Consider the following 17,859-nt stretch of genomic DNA (forward strand, 5'->3'; position numbering starts at 1 on the left):
TGCTCGCACCTCGAGAGTAATTATAAAGTATTTTTCTTTGCAAAAAAAGTTTTCGACAAAAGCTGCAGAGATAAATGCGATATGTATTTTATATCTGAGGTGTGTTCCTCATAAGTTTTATGATTTCCGAGATATTTAAACAAATTTGAGTATTATGATAAATCGTCTCTTAATTCCAGACTCGTTGGACAGAGCAAACGCCCTGGTGATATGAGCTATGGGTGCACTTGTAATCGCTTAATGTCATGGATTAGATTTCCTCACTTGTCTTGGTTCCAAGTTACTGCAATTAATTTATTCATCTCTTTTTTGCTTCCTCACCATGATGGAAGAAAAATGATTGTGTTCCAAAATAGAATGTCGAGGATAATATTTGGACATGAAAAAGGGCATGAACACGAGATTAGAGAAACTTTATAATCTGTATTCTTCACAGGATATTGTTAGGGCGAAGGAATCAAGCAGGATAGGATGGGCAAAGGGCGCAGCTTGCATAGGAGAGGTGAGAATTACACGTAGGAATTAGTTGGAGTGCTGGAAGGAGAAACAGCCTGAAAAATATAGACGTATATTGGGCGAACACATTTAAACCGATCTTAAGAAATAGAGTTTGAAAATGTAGCCTCAATTCTTCTAGATGAGTAGACGGTCCAGTTGCTGGCTCGTATGTAAATTAGAAATAAACTCATGGGTTCTGTAAAAATCGAGGAATTTTCGGCAAGATGATTAACTATCATTTCCAGGAGAATGACCGTGTTTCGTGGAGTTAGCCTGTTCATTTGTTTATAAGTCTTTCTAAATCTCATCTCTGTTGTTTTCCTTTTAATACTTGCTTTACAGGTCTTCCACATTCCCTTCTTATAGAAAATGATAAGGTTTCTTATTCCAGGTTATTTTTATGGCACCACATATAGAATTAAACCTAGATGTTTTATTACTAGTCTCAGATTTATTATTCTGTGGTATTTTGTAGGCTAGATCTCTACAGCTTTCTGATATGTTTCAGAATTATATTATTTATAATATCTTGTTTGGTAGGAAACCTTCTTTTGTAACTATCCGACTTTGATTACGTGGAATTTGTGTACGAAAGAATGTACATAGCTTTTATTTTAAATGCAATTCCATAAACTGATTATTTAAGAAATACAAGAAACAGAGATCTGTGCGGTGGTATTTTCAGTGTGATTTCCTTGACAGTAACACATTTTTATCTGAAGCAGATTTACGCAGTAACTAATGATACATACAAAATTGTTATGTACCCGTTTCAGAATTATTTGTAGCCCGAAAGTGGGGGGATTGGAATAGACGTTGCTAGACCTGTTGAAGTTCGCAAACAGTCTCTGATATAAAGTCCCTCAAACACATATACTCGTACACCTCGCGCGGGATTCCGATGCGATGCTTCTCGCCAACGGAACCAGTAACAGAGAAACAACAAGGTACATGTAAAAATGTAATTTGTTTTTCACACTTCAAGAGGGTTCAAAACAATAAATTTGAAATTTCATTTGCTGAATTCTGTGATTTGGCGTCAGTCCTCACATCTTCTGCGCGTTGGAAGATTTCTTCGGGCGTAAGAAAAACGTTAAATTTTAATGTTGGATAATATTATATTGTGGCTTCTTGTTTCACATCGTTTATCATTCAACAAATGTCACTGGTTCACTCTCTCGCGTTCATTGCGTCCTTCTGAAATTTATTCAAAATTTGTTCACGTACAAAGAATGTGCCTTTTTAAAACCTTATTTGAAAGCTTCTGTACAAAACGAAAGCGCAGCAGTTTCCACCAACAACTTTAGACACCTGAGGATGATCAGTGGCGGTCGAAACATGTAGTGTGCAATGTACAGAAACTTTTAAATAAGTTTTAGAAGGACACTTTGCACATGAGACGGTGAACGAGAGACATCTGTTGAATAATTTAATGCTGGATGTAAACTATTCGAATTATTTTAGAACTATATTATTGTGCTATTTGCACTGCCTCACAGGGCTGTATCAAGCAGAAGATAATTTGATAAACTGATAGTTACCTAATTGGTCTAGAATTTACACTCCTTTTATGAACTCAGAAGATTCACTTCTATATTCACAAGATCTCTCCCTGGACGCTCCCTTGAGCCAGCTTAATTCATTCCACACCAACATATCTTAATATTAAACATCCAATCTGACATCAGTCTTCTATCAAGTGATGCAAATAGACCTCGTACGCAGTCTCCTCTTTCATTCTTCTTCCGACACCAGGACTTGGCTGCACCGTGCATGTTACAGTTCTCACACATCCTTAGTATGTGTTGAACATTAGGTCTGCCCACTGTGAAGGATCTCATCATGCAATTTGCTTCACTCTCTTCTTACGCTCTCCTCGGCACTCTGTAGTCGGACAGTATTTCTTTTATTGCTAGTGGGGTGGGACTAAGTCCCCTGTACTGCGGCCACTTCTGGCCTATTGTACCAGCCCCAGATGATAGGTGAGGGTGCTTGTGGAGCAATTGGTGGAATGAAGATTGGCAGGGGAAACCGAAGTCCTCGGAGAAAACCTGCCCCAGCGCCACTTTGTCCATCACAAATCATATTTGACCAGACCCGATATCGAACCCGGGCCGCCTCGATGGGAAGCCAGCGACTAACCGCTTGAGCTATGGCGCGGCCCTAGTAAGTAAGTAAGTAAGTAAGTACACCTTCTCTTGTGGTAACAGCCCAAGTTTCACAATTATATAAGCGACAGGTAAAATTGTACTGGGTTTGAAGGCAACATCTGTAACAAATAATGCCAGGCATTCCTTGAAAGTTAATCAACTTTAAAATTCATCTAGAGTGTAATTTATGTTTCAACAATCATTTTAAAATATTCGAACTTTGGTATATTTTGGAGAATTTATTAACTATCTTTGGATTATGAACAGTTATTTCTTCTGGGTTATATCGTCATGTACCGTAGCCTGTTGAAATAGAACTGACGTTGAAGTGTAAATCAGAAAAAAAAATCAGCATGAAGCTGGTGCCTGCTTTATGCTGGTTTCTTGGTGGCTTATTCTTCAACACTGAAGAAGAAGATGAAACATTTCTCTGAAACATCGGTTGATTTTCAACGGACTGGATGGAATTATATCTCAGAATATAGAACTCTTCATAACCAGTGATGTGAGATCCTCATATTCTATACTTTTACATTAAGATTTTGTCCTTCATTGTGGTAATGAATGCAGACTTATTTCTACTTTTGCCTCTAGCTGAACCCCTACACCAACTTCTAGCAGAGTATACACACTATACTGTAAATGTTTCTTCCAAAGCGTACGTGGATAGAAACAAAAATGTCGGTTTATAGCTGGTAAATGTACACTCGGTATTTACCCTAATATGACACAGAGCATTCGAAATGTATGTGACGACTGACACGTGTGTCGATATCAACTGTTGGCACATTATAATCTGTTGACAGTCTGCACTGTTGGTTTCTGAATGTTTGTTCGGATTGTGTTATGTGATTTTCATATGTTAATATCCACCGATCTATAATTTGTAAAATATGACGGCTTTTTATAATAAAAGCACATAAAATTTAGGAAATGCTTACGATCTTCTGCTTTATGATATTTCGAGATTAAAATATTCCTATTTAAAACTATAATTTTGTGTAATATTGTATGGATGTGGAACTTGCTTTTACATAATGAGATTGTTTGGGAACAGCATGGTATTATAAGGAACAGTTCATGGACCCGAGAAGAATGAAGTATGAGGGACTGGAGAAACTTACATAATGTGAAACTTATGTGTTCTCATCACCTAATATTGTTAGAACGTTTGAAGTAAGAGAGGTGAGGTACGTAGCACGCATAAAGGAAGTAACAATTTCATACCGAATGGCGATCGGAAAGGTTCAAAGAAAAAGGCCGCCTGAGATATAGAAGCTGAGATTTCACCCTGAGAATGGAGAAGAGTAAGTTCACCGAAATGTCAGAATATCAGGCAATCGCCACAGTGTCATGATATAAAAATTGCAGTATTGTTATACAAGAAGTTCTTTAACACGGACTGCATAGAAAACGAAAAAATTTGGTGGAAACGCTGACACACAGCAAAATGATCTCAGAAGCCTCATAACCCTAAAAAATAGAAAGTGACACACACAGAGATGGACAGGCACAGAAAGATATACAGATAGATACAGAAAGATATACACACAGGCAGCAAGGTTATCTTCTAAAAATGTGTGTACTGCTCCAACACTATAATGTCTATATTCACTGTAAGAACAATTTGGAATCTCCCACGGGGAGAGAGGCCTACTTACCTAGGAGCTTCCTGACCTCTTCCTGACTGATGAACAAGTTCAGGTGCCCTCTAACACCACGCAAGGACCACAGTGTGGTCAGCAGCAAAGTGGACAGTAGTGCCAGTGACCACAGCTGGCCCATTGTTACTGCATCATCATGGCACTTAGTTCATTCATGTTCGTGTCATGGTACATCAGCTTCATGCACAAGAGTCTCGCCAGCGTTTTGTTAGCTCCATGTGCATCGAGACTGTATCTGAACCACTATATGAAGTTCGGCGCATGTTCAGTTCTAAACAATCACCACTCCGTCCTCGCGCCCATTGTTAGCATCACGTAATTTCGGTAACTTTGAATTAAATAAGTTGAACTTTAATATTAATTTTGAAACTTCAATATGATACAATGAAACGTTTTCTAGGAAATTAAACAGAATAACCGAGGGTCGGTAGATTAGGCTGTCCTGCATTTGCCTTACGAAAGAATGGAAATCGAACACTTTATCTGTTAAGACGCCTTTGTACAATTTTGTAAGCTACAATTTATCACTCTTTACTTCATTTTCAACAACAGAAAAATCGAAAACAAATTCATTGAAGACTTATAGGTTTAAGTAAGCTACGATTTATCACGTTTTACTTCATTTTCAACAACAGAAAAATCGAAAACAAATCCATTGAAGATTTAGATTTAAGTAAGCTACGATTTATCACGTTTTACTTCATTTTAAACAACAGAAAAATCGAAAACAAATCCATTGAAGATTTAGATTTAAGTAAGCTACGATTTATCACGTTTTACTTCATTTTCAACAACAGAAAAATCGAAAACAAATCCATTGAAGACTTAGATTTAAGTAAGCTACGATTTATCACGTTTTACTTCATTTTCAACAACAGAAAAATCGAAAACAAATCCATTGAAGATTTAGATTTAAGTAAGCTACGATTTATCACGTTTTACTTCATTTTAAACAACAGAAAAATCGAAAACAAATCCATTGAAGATTTAGATTTAAGTAAGCTACGATTTATCACGTTTTACTTCATTTTCAACAACAGAAAAATCGAAAACAAATCCATTGAAGACTTAGATTTAAGTAAGCTACGATTTATCACGTTTTACTTCATTTTCAACAACAGAAAAATCGAAAACAAATCCATTGAAGATTTAGATTTAAGTAAGCTACGATTTATCACGTTTTACTTCATTTTAAACAACAGAAAAATCGAAAACAAATCCATTGAAGACTTAGAAGTTGAAGTAAGCTGCGATTTGCTATGCTGTGCTACGTTTTCCTTACGAAGTTCCATTTCAGACACATGAACAATAAAAACTGAATATGTCTGAAACGTTTTTCTTAGAAGAGAATCAAAGCCAAACACAAAATAATTGAGTGTTTGAGGTTTTAGGTTAACTATATTTTCCGACAACTTTCTGCTCCTTCCGTAAGAGAGAACTAACTAAATATCCTATTGCTCTTGCCACAATTCGAAAATATACTTTCCCTAATTGCTGAAGCAGTAACTACTTTATCCCCTGAGATGAGACCTATCTACTGTGTTATTTATTACCCTAATCGACTGTATAATCTATATAGTCATGCACCGGAACACAGCGCTGAGCTTCCGAAAACACATTTAAGTTAGCACGATTAGTTAACGTGTCATTACCGTTACATCTAATTGAAAGAACCGTTAATAAAAACAACACTCCTGAAATAAAACGCGTTTTATTGTTAGTGGACTGTTAAATTTTTATGTATCACTTAGCGTCTGAGTTCATGACGAAACTCTGTGGTGATTAGTACTGACTTTTATAACCCAACACGCAAGTCACTGAACTCACCTTAGTGACGGGCTAAACCGGCGGTACACTCACTTATACTGTGACTAAAATAGCATATGAAGCTCGCAATCAGATGGTTGTGTATATCCGTCGTTACCATGGTGATTTACTGAAAGGTATCATATGTCTTTCGTCATCAGGCACTTGTATAAATGAAAATCGTACACGCATTTCCTTGCTAGAGACTAATGAATTACTTTCTTGTTATTCAGATCTTTCATGTGACGCTGTCTTATTTTTGTTTCCTCTAGTCGTTCTGTCACTTTTGTGTTTCAGTAACGGCATTAAATATAGTTAGGTGTTTGGTAATAGTGCTCCTTTGACGTTGTCATACGGTTATAAATGTATGTAACAACTTTCTGTATTCAAAGGAATGGAATATCTAGTCAGTTTATAGCTGTATAAGCCAGAAACGCGTGTTCAGTTTAATGACGTGTTTTCTAAACTGGGTTTGTTGTGATACAAACAAGCATGTGAGAAGAATGTAAGGGCTGCTCCTCCACAAACGTAGGTGGAACTCATTGGAGTACAAGTTGTTCTGAGAGTTGAACTCGAAGCTGACAGTTCTCTTTGACTCGTGATCGAGTTGTTTTCGACTAGACTAACATAACTAAACATTTGTATCTGTAATAAAAACAGACCCAGTGCAAGATGAAACGCGTGATACACTATGAATGTAACCTTTGCGGCTCGGTCGGTATAGTTCACTTGCGGACTAAAACCACGGAGTTTGTTTTTGTTCTTTTATTGCCTCTAAGTGCTTGACCAAACTCTGTTGTACGTACCCGTAAATTAGGGCCATGAGTAAATTACTATGATGGTAATGTTATAAGAATAAAGGTTATTTGTGAAGGTAAATTTCTTATTTTCGTTACTTGCTAATTTTTAAAACGAACTGAAGTGAAATCACGTGAAGAGATAACATAAATTGTTACTGCACATTGCCATTCCGTTTTCTGATTGTCACATAGAAATCCACGTGCGATATATGAACGGGTCGAGCGATGGTTGAAATCAAGACTGATGCCACTTTTCTAGAACTCGAGGCGCTGTCCCTGCAGTGACGACACTAACTTTAACAACGCGTATCACTAGCTTGAAACCGACTCGTCGCGTCTTGCCAGGACGATGAAGTGACGTCTGACTGTCGCGCCCGCTACAGTACCACTGAGGAGAAGCAGCCCTTGTAGCCTGGGACGCCGCGGACACCCCGGGGTCTGTGCGCAAGTCCCCACCGACACTGTAGCCACCTGCAATTCAACATCGTCAAGCTGCTGACATACCAAATTGGCTGCATATTAATATTGTGAACCGCATACCCATTGCTAGGCAACGGGTCGGTAAACACATTCCCACAACGCACGACCACGCGACAATAGGATATCAGTTGCTAAGTAACGTACTAGTAGACACGAATCCTAAACAATAGAAACGGTGTTTTCCATGGAGTCTGTGCTAATGGGTTATAAAAGGGTACAGTTAGAAGACGGGACGGACTATAGAACAGTAGTCGAGGGAATTGGGATCGAGTCTTGGATATGGCAGTCCAAGGTGATTGAGAGGAAATGGCAATAAAGGAGTTAGACTATGCCAAGAAGACTTCATGTGTGAGCTGAAGTGACAGTGAGACTGTGATAAATCCGTTGCCAGAATATGGCTAATTAATATTGAGATTCCTAGTATCCATTTGGTTGGAGACGTGTCTGGAGCACAGCCAGCCTAGGTACAGTTGTAGCAAAGAGAAGAATAACTATACTGGGAATCGAACCCTGAAGTTGATAGTGAGAGATAATATGTTGGATAATTTTATGTTGGTCTGTGTCTGCTCAATATAAACCATGTTTCTACGTGGAGCTGAAGCCGCATGTCATAATATTTATCAGAATTGCTAGTATTTCATCTTACAGAAGGTGTATGTTCGTCATGCAACGTGGATCTCATTAGGATCAATAATTCGAGAGGTTAATGCGTAATAAAATAGAGGGGCAAGGAAATTTGCAGTGTACAGTATTTGCTCTTCTGTGTATACTCATTTCTGAGCTGAACTTTCAACGGATCCATATTTCAACTAGGGCACGCTGTAGCGTAGTTGATTGCTACAAACTGGAATGTCGCTAGTTCGAGTCCCGATGAGGTGAATTTTTCAATTTACCTAATTCTTCCCGACGCTCTATAGTTCTGGGATCGACTTAACCTCTTAATAGAAATGAGTACCAGGAAGATTGCTGGCGGTAATTTGCGCTTAAGACTGACAACCTCACCGCCATCTTTGAGCCGATTGTCTAAAGCACATGTGAGAGCCTCAACGTTCCACAATCCTATGGGCCTTCATGGCTGTTACAGGAAGAGTTTTATCTTTACCTTTTATCTTATTTGAACTAAATGAATGTCAAATCCTGTGATAAGTCAGTTCAAGCCCAGATATCATATTTATATAACATAATATTAATATATGAGATAGCTGGACAATTTTCTTTCCCAACCTTATCAAAACACCAAAATGCAGATCAGGAAGGGTAATGGTTTAAGCGAGATATCACGTGCCTGGCAAACAAGATGTTAATAACGTGTGTTTCTAGCTTTATTTAGTGACTCCTTATTAACTGCTTAGCCAGTATCTTAGAGATGGTCTGTTGGAACCGTTACTCGAAGTTAGTATTCGTTGTTCCTTAGGGAAGAGCAATGAGCTTTATATTTTCAGTACATATCATGTTAAACCCTGTCAAGAAATGGAGACTTGTATCACGTTGGTCTCTCTGCCAATATTCAGGTACAATTTCCATACATCGCCCCCGCCGAAATGAGCGTTCACCCCCTTAGAGACTTGGGAAAGCCCCCATGGTTAGTCGTAAGGCCATTCCCTTATCACGTCAGCCCTCCCCAAGTCATTGTGACCTCCGTAACTGTTCTTGTGCATCAGATTTGTGTGCGGTTTTCTGTGTCTTATCGCAGTAATGAGCATGGGGTGAGAGGGCGGAGGGAATGCTTTCATCCGAATCACCCTGTCATTCCAGTCGGCCGCCTTCTTTCTCTCGCTTTCTGTCCTTAATTCCTTTACCCTGATGATCTCATCCAGGGTACCGGCGACAGCAGTTAAATTTCTTTCTGGCTGTCCTCATTCTCTCGAAGCCAGTGTAAGGCTTTGAGGAAATCATCACCAACCTTTCATATCATTCTACGCAGTGTTAAATAGAGATTAATTTATAAGGATTTATTTATCGGCGCCTTGCCAAATTTTAGTGTCAAATATTAGGATAACAGTGAATTAAAAATTGGAAGGGACGAGGAACGAAGCTGTCGTGATATATTACAAATTTTTTCTTCATTGCCAGTGGGGTGGGACTAAGTCCCTTGTACTGCGGCAACTTCTGGCCTATTGTACCAGCAGCAGATGATTTGTGGAGCAATTGGTGGAATGAAGATTGGCAGGGGAAACGGAAGTACTCGGAGAAAACCTTCCCCAGAGCCACTTTGTCCACCACAAATTCCACTTGGCCAGACCCGGGATCGAACCTGGGCCGCCGCGGTGGAACGCCAGTGACTAACCACTTGAGCAATGGCGCGGTATATTTTAAGTTACTAACCCATTGTTTGTCTGCAGGGAAGAAGGAAATTGAAGAAACTCCCACAATGTTGTAATTACAAGAAATTCTGGGAATAATTAATCGTATATTTTCCTTTGATGAGTAATGGACCGCATGGAAAACGAAGCGTCCAACAATTATTCTATTGCTGCGTGTCTCTTCGTTGTTGTGGTAACATTTTTACCAAGACGTTGCCAAGTAACGATAAGTGGGTACACATACAGGCACGCAGACTGATAGAGGGATTTATGAAATACGCCGTTGAGATGGGCTCAGGTGCCATGACATATACGTATCGAGTTTCATAAAGATTTGTTCAGCCATTCAAAAGCCGAAAGTGGGGATACACAGAAAACATGCTAATATCATAAGCCTACTTTTATTTTTTTTTCAAAATTAAGAAAGTAAGCCAATGAATTAAAGAAAAAGTGTAGGCGATTGAGCTTACAAATTATGCTGGACATAGTTGGTGCCAGTGCCTTCCAGAATAAGAATCACTACACGGCTATGTGTTGAAGTTGAATAACCTAAGAATCTGTTGCTCTCATGTTCCAACCAGCACTGTACGGTTTGCCCAAGTGATGCAGGGTCGTTGATATCTGTGAAGCAATCACTTTGTAAATTCTGTTCCCTTCTCGTGGAAAGGGACCACATCCCTTAACGCAGTAGACTGGTTGCTAGTCAGTGGTCCCCAGGGCGCTTATGCAAAGTAGCGAGCGTGACGACGAACCCGAGGCGATGCCTCGAGTTGGAAGAAAGAGTTGAGCTTGGGAGAGCAAACCTCTGTCGGTGTAACATCATCTTAGCCTCTTCTCATAACCACACGAGGGTAAGCACTGTCTGTATTCGCTCGCCTCTGAAAGTAGTGCAGAAACTTCAGACGATCCCATCAGGTTCATCTGATTTGCATGAGAGGACCTAATCTTTATATAAGCTGATACTACATTCTTCGAACTTCGGCGAATCTCAGGATATTTGGAAATGACAAATGTTCTTGACTAAGGCCAGATAAGTTCTAGACGCTTGCTACCATTCAAATCAGGAACTTTCACATGTCCGTCTCCACTAAAATAATTTATAATTTAAATATATGCAACTGTAATTTGCTTGCAGCATTATATAGTTGTGAATATTTGTCTTTCCTTTGATGACTAAAGGAAGATTGAGGTAGTTGCAGATAAGTTGTTAAGGAGAATAATGAAACTTTGGGATGTGGTGAATTTCTGGACTACAATGAAAATAACCATAACCACCTCCTTTCAAATTCCTACCTACTTCCTCCTCATAATGGCCCTTCCATTTCGTTTGCCTGTTTAAATCCTCCTCAGAATTTCCTCACCTGAAATTGTAGCCGAAATCGATCGTTGAAATAGTCGGTAAAGTTTTGAAAAAGGCAGTAATAATATGGGACGAAATATCAAGATGGTAAAAATGGTAATAAAATCACACACAGAAACTCACACGACGCTTAGGTATGCTTCCGCTCCTTGCCAGTTGCAATGAGTTCGCGGGAATGCCGATGGAGTCTCCACTTGACTGCTCTAATACAAGAGCTGTTTAAGGGCGATACACACGGGCAGGTAACTGCAGAAAATATGTATGAAAGTAGAACTCAGTAGTGTCATTCGCATTACTGTATACGGAGATAAGTCGACATCCGGAAATTATCCGTAGTGTTTCCGGATGCACGGTCGGAGATACTGTTTGGTATCATCGCTATATCCAAATGAAACAACGAAGTCAAGATACGGACAGCTTTGTATTTTCCACTCTAATGAAACAACAAAGAAAATAGGCTTGAGAACTAATGAAACCAAGGGTGTATGGTCGAATAATGTAATGATCTGACAAATTCCTGCGACAAGCTAACAATTTACTGCCTCATATGGACGAATTACTCGTATTGAAGAAAATATCACAATGTTCCTATTTCATGGGACTGAATTTGCAGCCATATTATAAAATGCTATTGCGGATTAACACGTGGAAGTTAAATGTTTTTGTTTTGAAAGATGGAAGTTATGTCAACAGTAAAAATGTATTTGAATTGTTACGTGCCCACAAAATGCCTTGAATAACACACCATTCGTTTATTTACATAAACATCAGCCGTTAAGTAAAAATGTTTATGTTTATGGGATATCGTTTATAACTGACTGGCGATGAAATCCATGTTGACTGTACGGTTTTCTGTTTCGAACATATATTGAGGGTGCTTCAGAATATCTGGACCTGGAAGAAGGGAAGTTGGTAGGAAAAAGCTAATAATTTCAAAATGAGGATCTTCATAAATTGTCCACTTCACTTGATATTTTTAAAATCATTAAATTAAGGAGGATGAGATGGAATGGACACAGACCGCGAAAGAAAAACATGAGATATGCACACAAAATTGTTCCGAAAACCTGAGACTGAGAAAGCACAAGAGAGACAAAAGTGATAATCGATAAATCATATTATACATAAATATTAAGTGAATAGATTTTAATTTTGTGCACTGGAATTCTCTTGTTCGAGGTAGGATCCATTTTAAGGACCTTTTAATGTGGTAGTGAAGTTCCGGGCCGAAAAAAGAAGGGAGTATATTAATTAGCTAAGTAATTGTTCTAATTTTCAGAAGGATACATCACAATGTAATTATTACATTTATTTTATCAAATTAAATAAATACACTTCTCCGAAGTCTACTGCTCCGCCAAGGAATGACAGCTGCTTCTTCTTTTCTTGGCACTACAGCCCCAGTGGGGCTAGGCCTACGTCCATGAACTTCTCCGTTCACTTCGGTTTTTCTAGATCTTACATATTCGGTAGGACTCCTTGGGCGTGTGATCAGCTCGTCACAAGGCCTCTACCTGTACACAAACACAGAAAAACATACATACCCTGAGTGGGAGTCGAACCCACGATCCCGGTTTCCAAGCGAGCGAAGACAGTACATGCCTTAGACCGCTCGGCTACCGTGACCGGCCTGACAGCTACTTACATAGAAAGAAAATTGATTTAGTCTGTATGGCTCTCGGCGTTTAGTGCACAGGGAGCAGAAATTCCGCCCACTGCAATAGGTCGCGTCAGTGTTCTGAACGCACCTAGCTGTGATCTAATTTGGGCGTTCTTTAGGAGTCTTTGCTCCTGGCAGACACGATTGATCGCTACAGATTCTTACGTCCCCTACTGTCCTCTTGTCTTACAGTACTTTATTTTTTCATACATGTTTTGTTTAGGGATGCTGTGAAGCACAATAGACCATTGAAGGTAGCAGTGCTAGGGCCAGTTTTATGGCTCACACCTTATACTCATAGGGATGCTGACAAGGCCACAGGTTATGAAACTAATTAATGAGAAGCTTCATAACTTTTTACTTTGCTCTAAATATTACTAGACTGATGGTATAAGGGAGAATGAGGTAGTCATATTTGGTTTGAATATAAAAGAAAATAAATGCATGTAAAATTTCAGTCGGGAAATTTCGAAACTGCAGAGACCGCTTGAAAAGTATGGGGTACGCGCTAGCGTAGTTGGTTGAGGCACTATGCTACAAGCCGGAAGGTCACGGGTTCAAGTCCCGAAGAGGTAACTGGATTTTTTCAATTGATCTAATCCTTCCAGCCGCACTATGGTCCTGGGGTCGACTCAGCCTCTAACAGAAATGAATACCAGGAATATTCTTGGAATATTCTTGTGGGTAAAGGGCGGCCGGCGCGTAGGGTTGACAACCTTGCCACCATCTATAAGCCAATTGTCTAGAAAATGTGGTAACCTCAACATCTCACAACCCTATGGGCCTCCACGGCCTGTTACAGGGATGCGTTTACCTTTTTTACTTGAGAAGTATAGCCATATATGGGAAAATAATACTAAAACACAGATATTAAGGAAAGGGGGTGTGAGTTCGAATCATCTGACTCTCTGTAGTGTCAAATAGTTGACCCTTTTGAAATCCGTAAAAAACTTCGGGTTTTATAAAAGTCATTGAATGATTGTCAGCTTCTGACGTAGGAGTATGTTCTTCGGACTTAGTAACTGTTCAATTTCCTGGCAACAGAACCGCTTCCATACCGGTTCCAACAACGTCCAAGTTTATTATCCAGTTGATATCTGTAGCAGTTTCTCTGGAAACAAATCGTGCGAAGCCAGAGACGGAGCGGTGCCCTCCAGCTAATACCGAGATTACGAGTTCATGGACGTTCTCCACTTCTCTCCTCCTGTACACCAACCGGCCTTTTTTTTCATCTTAGGGTTTTCGTTCATGTCCGAAGGGTACCGACCCATTGTTTTAGAATGCGATCGGTCGCATAATGAAATAAATGTCGGCTGAGTTGTGATGTGTGAGGATGAGCGACAGACACGACTCCCTCGACTGTAGCAGAGCTGTTATCCTGACAACCTTCGGGTAAGAGGAGGCCAGAGGAAGGAAATAAATATTTCCATGTCTCGGTGAGCGAGATAGTACTTCTGCAGGAAAAAAGGGAATCGTTTTCCTTGGGAAGTAACTTGAAAATGTTTCATTCTGAACTCAGTTAATAATAATAATAATCCATTTCAGTTCCTTATTTTCTTGCTGAGCTCCACAAACAGTGTTCAAAATTAATAATTCAATTCAATTCTTCATAATTGGTGTACCGAGTCAACAGCTACAAGACCAATTACAGACAAAGCACAATGTAGATACTGGTAAACACATTATGGGTAAACAATATAAAGTCAAAATAATAATAATAATAATAATAATATTATATCATTGAATTCTACTCTTCACTTAACATTTTAATGCGGCTAGAACAAACTGGTTCTGATTTGATATTCCTGTAACTTGTATACGAGAAATGAAAAAAGAAATGCAGACTTTTGTTTGCAAAGCTTCAGGCGAAGGAATCATTTGGGGGGCCTGAATATAGGCGAGACATTATTAAAATGGATATCAACGAAGTCGAGATCATAGTTTCAGAAAGTCACGGATATGTGATGGTGACAACATAGACAGTAGTAACAGTAATACCGGGCGAATGTCGTCTCTCTAAGACAATTAACTGACCTAGGCCGATCAAACACTAGGCTCACTGCTTGAACCCCACTCACAATAGGAGTATGCTTTCCCGTTTTTTGTCATTCATTGCTCTGTGTCCCTGAGGTTTGTAGAATGAGAAAAACTAAAATTTTCTCTGAAGGTAACTTGCTCCTGCCGGTCCCACAATCATCCCCATGAACTCTCATACATCAGCCAGTCGCTCTCTCTATCGAACTTACCTGTGTGGCAGCATAGTTACAGTCTGTGTATCACTGTTATTGCCGAAGTCCCGAAGGCAATGTTACTGTCCAACTTTAATCATAAGCCGCTGAATTATGCGTAAGTATGACAGGACTGTGGGACGCGTCAGTGGTTGCTGAGTTATATCTGTCTGTAACATGACGCTGTGACGTCACTTGCAACATTCTAAACAGGACCTGTACAGAGACTAGGCTGCTTCCTGTGTGGTCGAGGTATCGGAGTTCGATCTGGGCAGGTACAAGAGATTTTTCTCATGTTCACATAAACCGGAATAGTTTGGGGCACATTCTGTTTTCTATCAGATGGGTGCTGGGGATCTTTCCCTTATGGTAAAGTGACTGGATCGTAAAGCTGGCTACTCACTTCCACCTAGTGCCTAGGTTAGGAACATATGGAGCAATACCTCCACACGCCTCCATGATATGGTGATTAATTAAGCACAGGGACATATTTACCTTCACCTTACCTCGCATATACCTTCAGCTTGATTAATCCAATCTTCTCTAAACCTTGGGGGAACGCGGTAGCTTAGTTGGTTGAGAGACTGTGCTACAAGCCGGAATGTCGCGAGTTCGAGTACCGATGACGTGGATTATTTCAATTGACCTAATCCTTCCAGCCGCCCAGTGACCGTGGAGTCGACGCAGTCTCTAACAGAAATGAGTACCAGGAACTTTCCTGGGGGTTAAAAGGTGGTTAGCGCGTAAGGTTCACAACCTCACCACCATCTGTGAGCCGATTGTCTAGAATATATAGGACTCTCAACGTCTCACAATCCTATGGGCCTCCATGGTCTGTTACAAGGAGAGCTTTACCTTTTTTTTTACCTTTATCTCTAACATTATCTTTTTTCGGTGGACTGGCCAAATCCCCTAGGCACTCAGTTGACACCAGTCAGACCTGAAAAACAGCAGTTAAGCCTCCTCGCATACCTAGTTAACAGAGAAGCTGAGTGTACACAGCGGTTGCCATGACAAGGGGACAGAAACAGGAAGAGGTGCTGCAGATTCGATTATAATTAAATTCTTTTACTAATTGCCTATGTTGTGAGAAGTGGGTAGAACTGAAACGGAAATGACGGCAGAAATCAAACTGCCAAACACATTCAACTTGAGACTCTGCACCCGACAGCTGCAAACAAACTTTGCTCCGGATTAATTACCTCACGGGGCTGAATCGGTCATTTGTTAGTGTCGGACAGTTTCGCCAATTGCGAATTTCACATTCCGAACTGCCCTTACGAGTCGCCAAGCATCAGAATGCCAAGAGCAGTGAAATTTGCGGGTGCGCACATTTTCCAAATGATTTCTTCGCGAGTCTGCATACGTCACCTGCTCTGGTGTTCAGCTGTTGCACGCAGAGAGCCAGTGTTTCAAGGGCAATAACATTACGAATATCTTTATATGATGATATATCAATTTTATTCAATACCAGAGGTGTTAAGAGCCGGGATAGCTCAGTCGGTATAGCGACTGGCTACTGGCTGGACGACCGAGGGTTCGGATTTCGAGTCCCGGTAGGGTCAAGAATTTTCTCTTCTCCATGTCGTCCAGACTGGCTCTGGGGTCCACCGCTAGTGCCGACCAATGGGTAAACGGGGCTCTTTCCCCGGGGGTAAAGCGGGCGGGGCGTGAAGCTGACCACTCACCTCCAGCTAGTGCCGAGTTCAAGAAAATATGGATACATACATCCAATCCCCCATACGTCTTCATGGCGTAGTGCTTAATTAGTTAAGTACAGAAATAACTTTGGCTTTTACTTTTTTCCAGAAATGTTAATTTATCGTCACCAGAACCGAAGTCATTTCGAGTAAAGGAAGGCTCACATATTTTGGTACAGTTGAGGAAATGGGATATGAAGGTATAGACTGGTTTAATGTGTCTAAGGATACGAACCAGAGGCGGGAACTTGTGAATATTGCACAAGGCAAGGATGCGGTACAGATGATTGATCATGCGTACACAGCTTCGTAACAAGTTTCCGAGGAATCAATTCGGAATCTTTAAAAGTGCTGAAATGGAAAGACAAAATAATTCTGTGAAGAATATCAGCACAGAAAATGATAATTTAGCTTTAACTTTAAAGTCTATAAACGCAATGAATTGTTGTAGAATAAGTATCAATCGATACTAAGGGGAAATAATTATATCCAGTTAATAAGAACCTCGATACTATCAAATTAAAGCCACATGTTGTTAAATTAAAAGGAGGAGTGAACCTCTTAAACCAGCTTATATTCGCGTGTACCTGTTTTTTATACACCGATAAAAGAAGGTAGGCAGGAAATTTCCTACTACGCATCGTGTTGCCTGGGAAATATAAAGGACACAAGCGGCCAGCAGGCGAGTGTAAAAACAGGAACATAACCTCAGCCAAACATTAATCAGAACGCAGTGCGAAGAGACCACATCGCATGGCAACAAGAGAGGTGCAAGTACATAGCAGTATCTCTACAAATAACGTACTTACTTACTTACTCATGGAGCTGAGTCCTTGAGGAGCGGCAAATTCTGCAGCTACTCAAGAATTTCTCAGGATTTTATGGAACCCGAAGGTTCATTACAAGAGCCCTCCACTAATCTCTATCCTGAGCCAGATCAATCTAATCCATACCATCCCATCCTATTGCTCTAAGATGCGTTCCAATATTGTCCGCCAACCTACGCCTTTGTCTACAAATAACGCAATTTTAAAATATCCATAATGGCCTATGTTTAAAGAATCATCTCATATTGCGATATTACTGTTGTAAGTACGAGTATATTATTATCCGTACACGGAAAGGGATATTACACGGAGCTTCCCAAAAACCGAATAAAATTTGTGATGTTATATTTAAGCGTCCTGTTGCACTGATTTAAGTCCATGAT

General features: G+C 40.0%; 2 protein-coding genes across 5 annotated transcripts in view; one reads left to right on the top strand and one right to left on the bottom strand.

The window, feature by feature from the left end:
- LOC111870520 (tyrosine-protein kinase Dnt) overlaps nucleotides 1–7,272 on the bottom strand; it is a 293,680-nt gene extending 286,408 nt beyond the window's left edge. Inside the window, exons 1-3 of the mRNA XM_023862873.2 lie at nucleotides 7,015–7,272; nucleotides 6,140–6,248; nucleotides 4,310–4,640 (exon numbers count right to left, since the gene is read on the bottom strand). Coding sequence (XP_023718641.1) covers nucleotides 4,310–4,433 — 124 coding nt within the window. The 5' untranslated portion in view covers nucleotides 4,434–4,640; nucleotides 6,140–6,248; nucleotides 7,015–7,272. The remainder of the gene's footprint in view (nucleotides 1–4,309; nucleotides 4,641–6,139; nucleotides 6,249–7,014) is intronic.
- LOC111870535 (protein SERAC1) overlaps nucleotides 1–17,859 on the top strand; it is a 474,375-nt gene that overhangs the window by 273,862 nt on the left and 182,654 nt on the right. The gene's annotated exons all lie outside the window — the stretch shown is intronic.

This window comes from Cryptotermes secundus, unplaced genomic scaffold, assembly GCF_002891405.2.
Source record: "Cryptotermes secundus unplaced genomic scaffold, Csec_1.0 scaffold117, whole genome shotgun sequence".
In the NCBI taxonomy this organism is placed as follows: Eukaryota; Metazoa; Arthropoda; class Insecta; order Blattodea; family Kalotermitidae; genus Cryptotermes; species Cryptotermes secundus.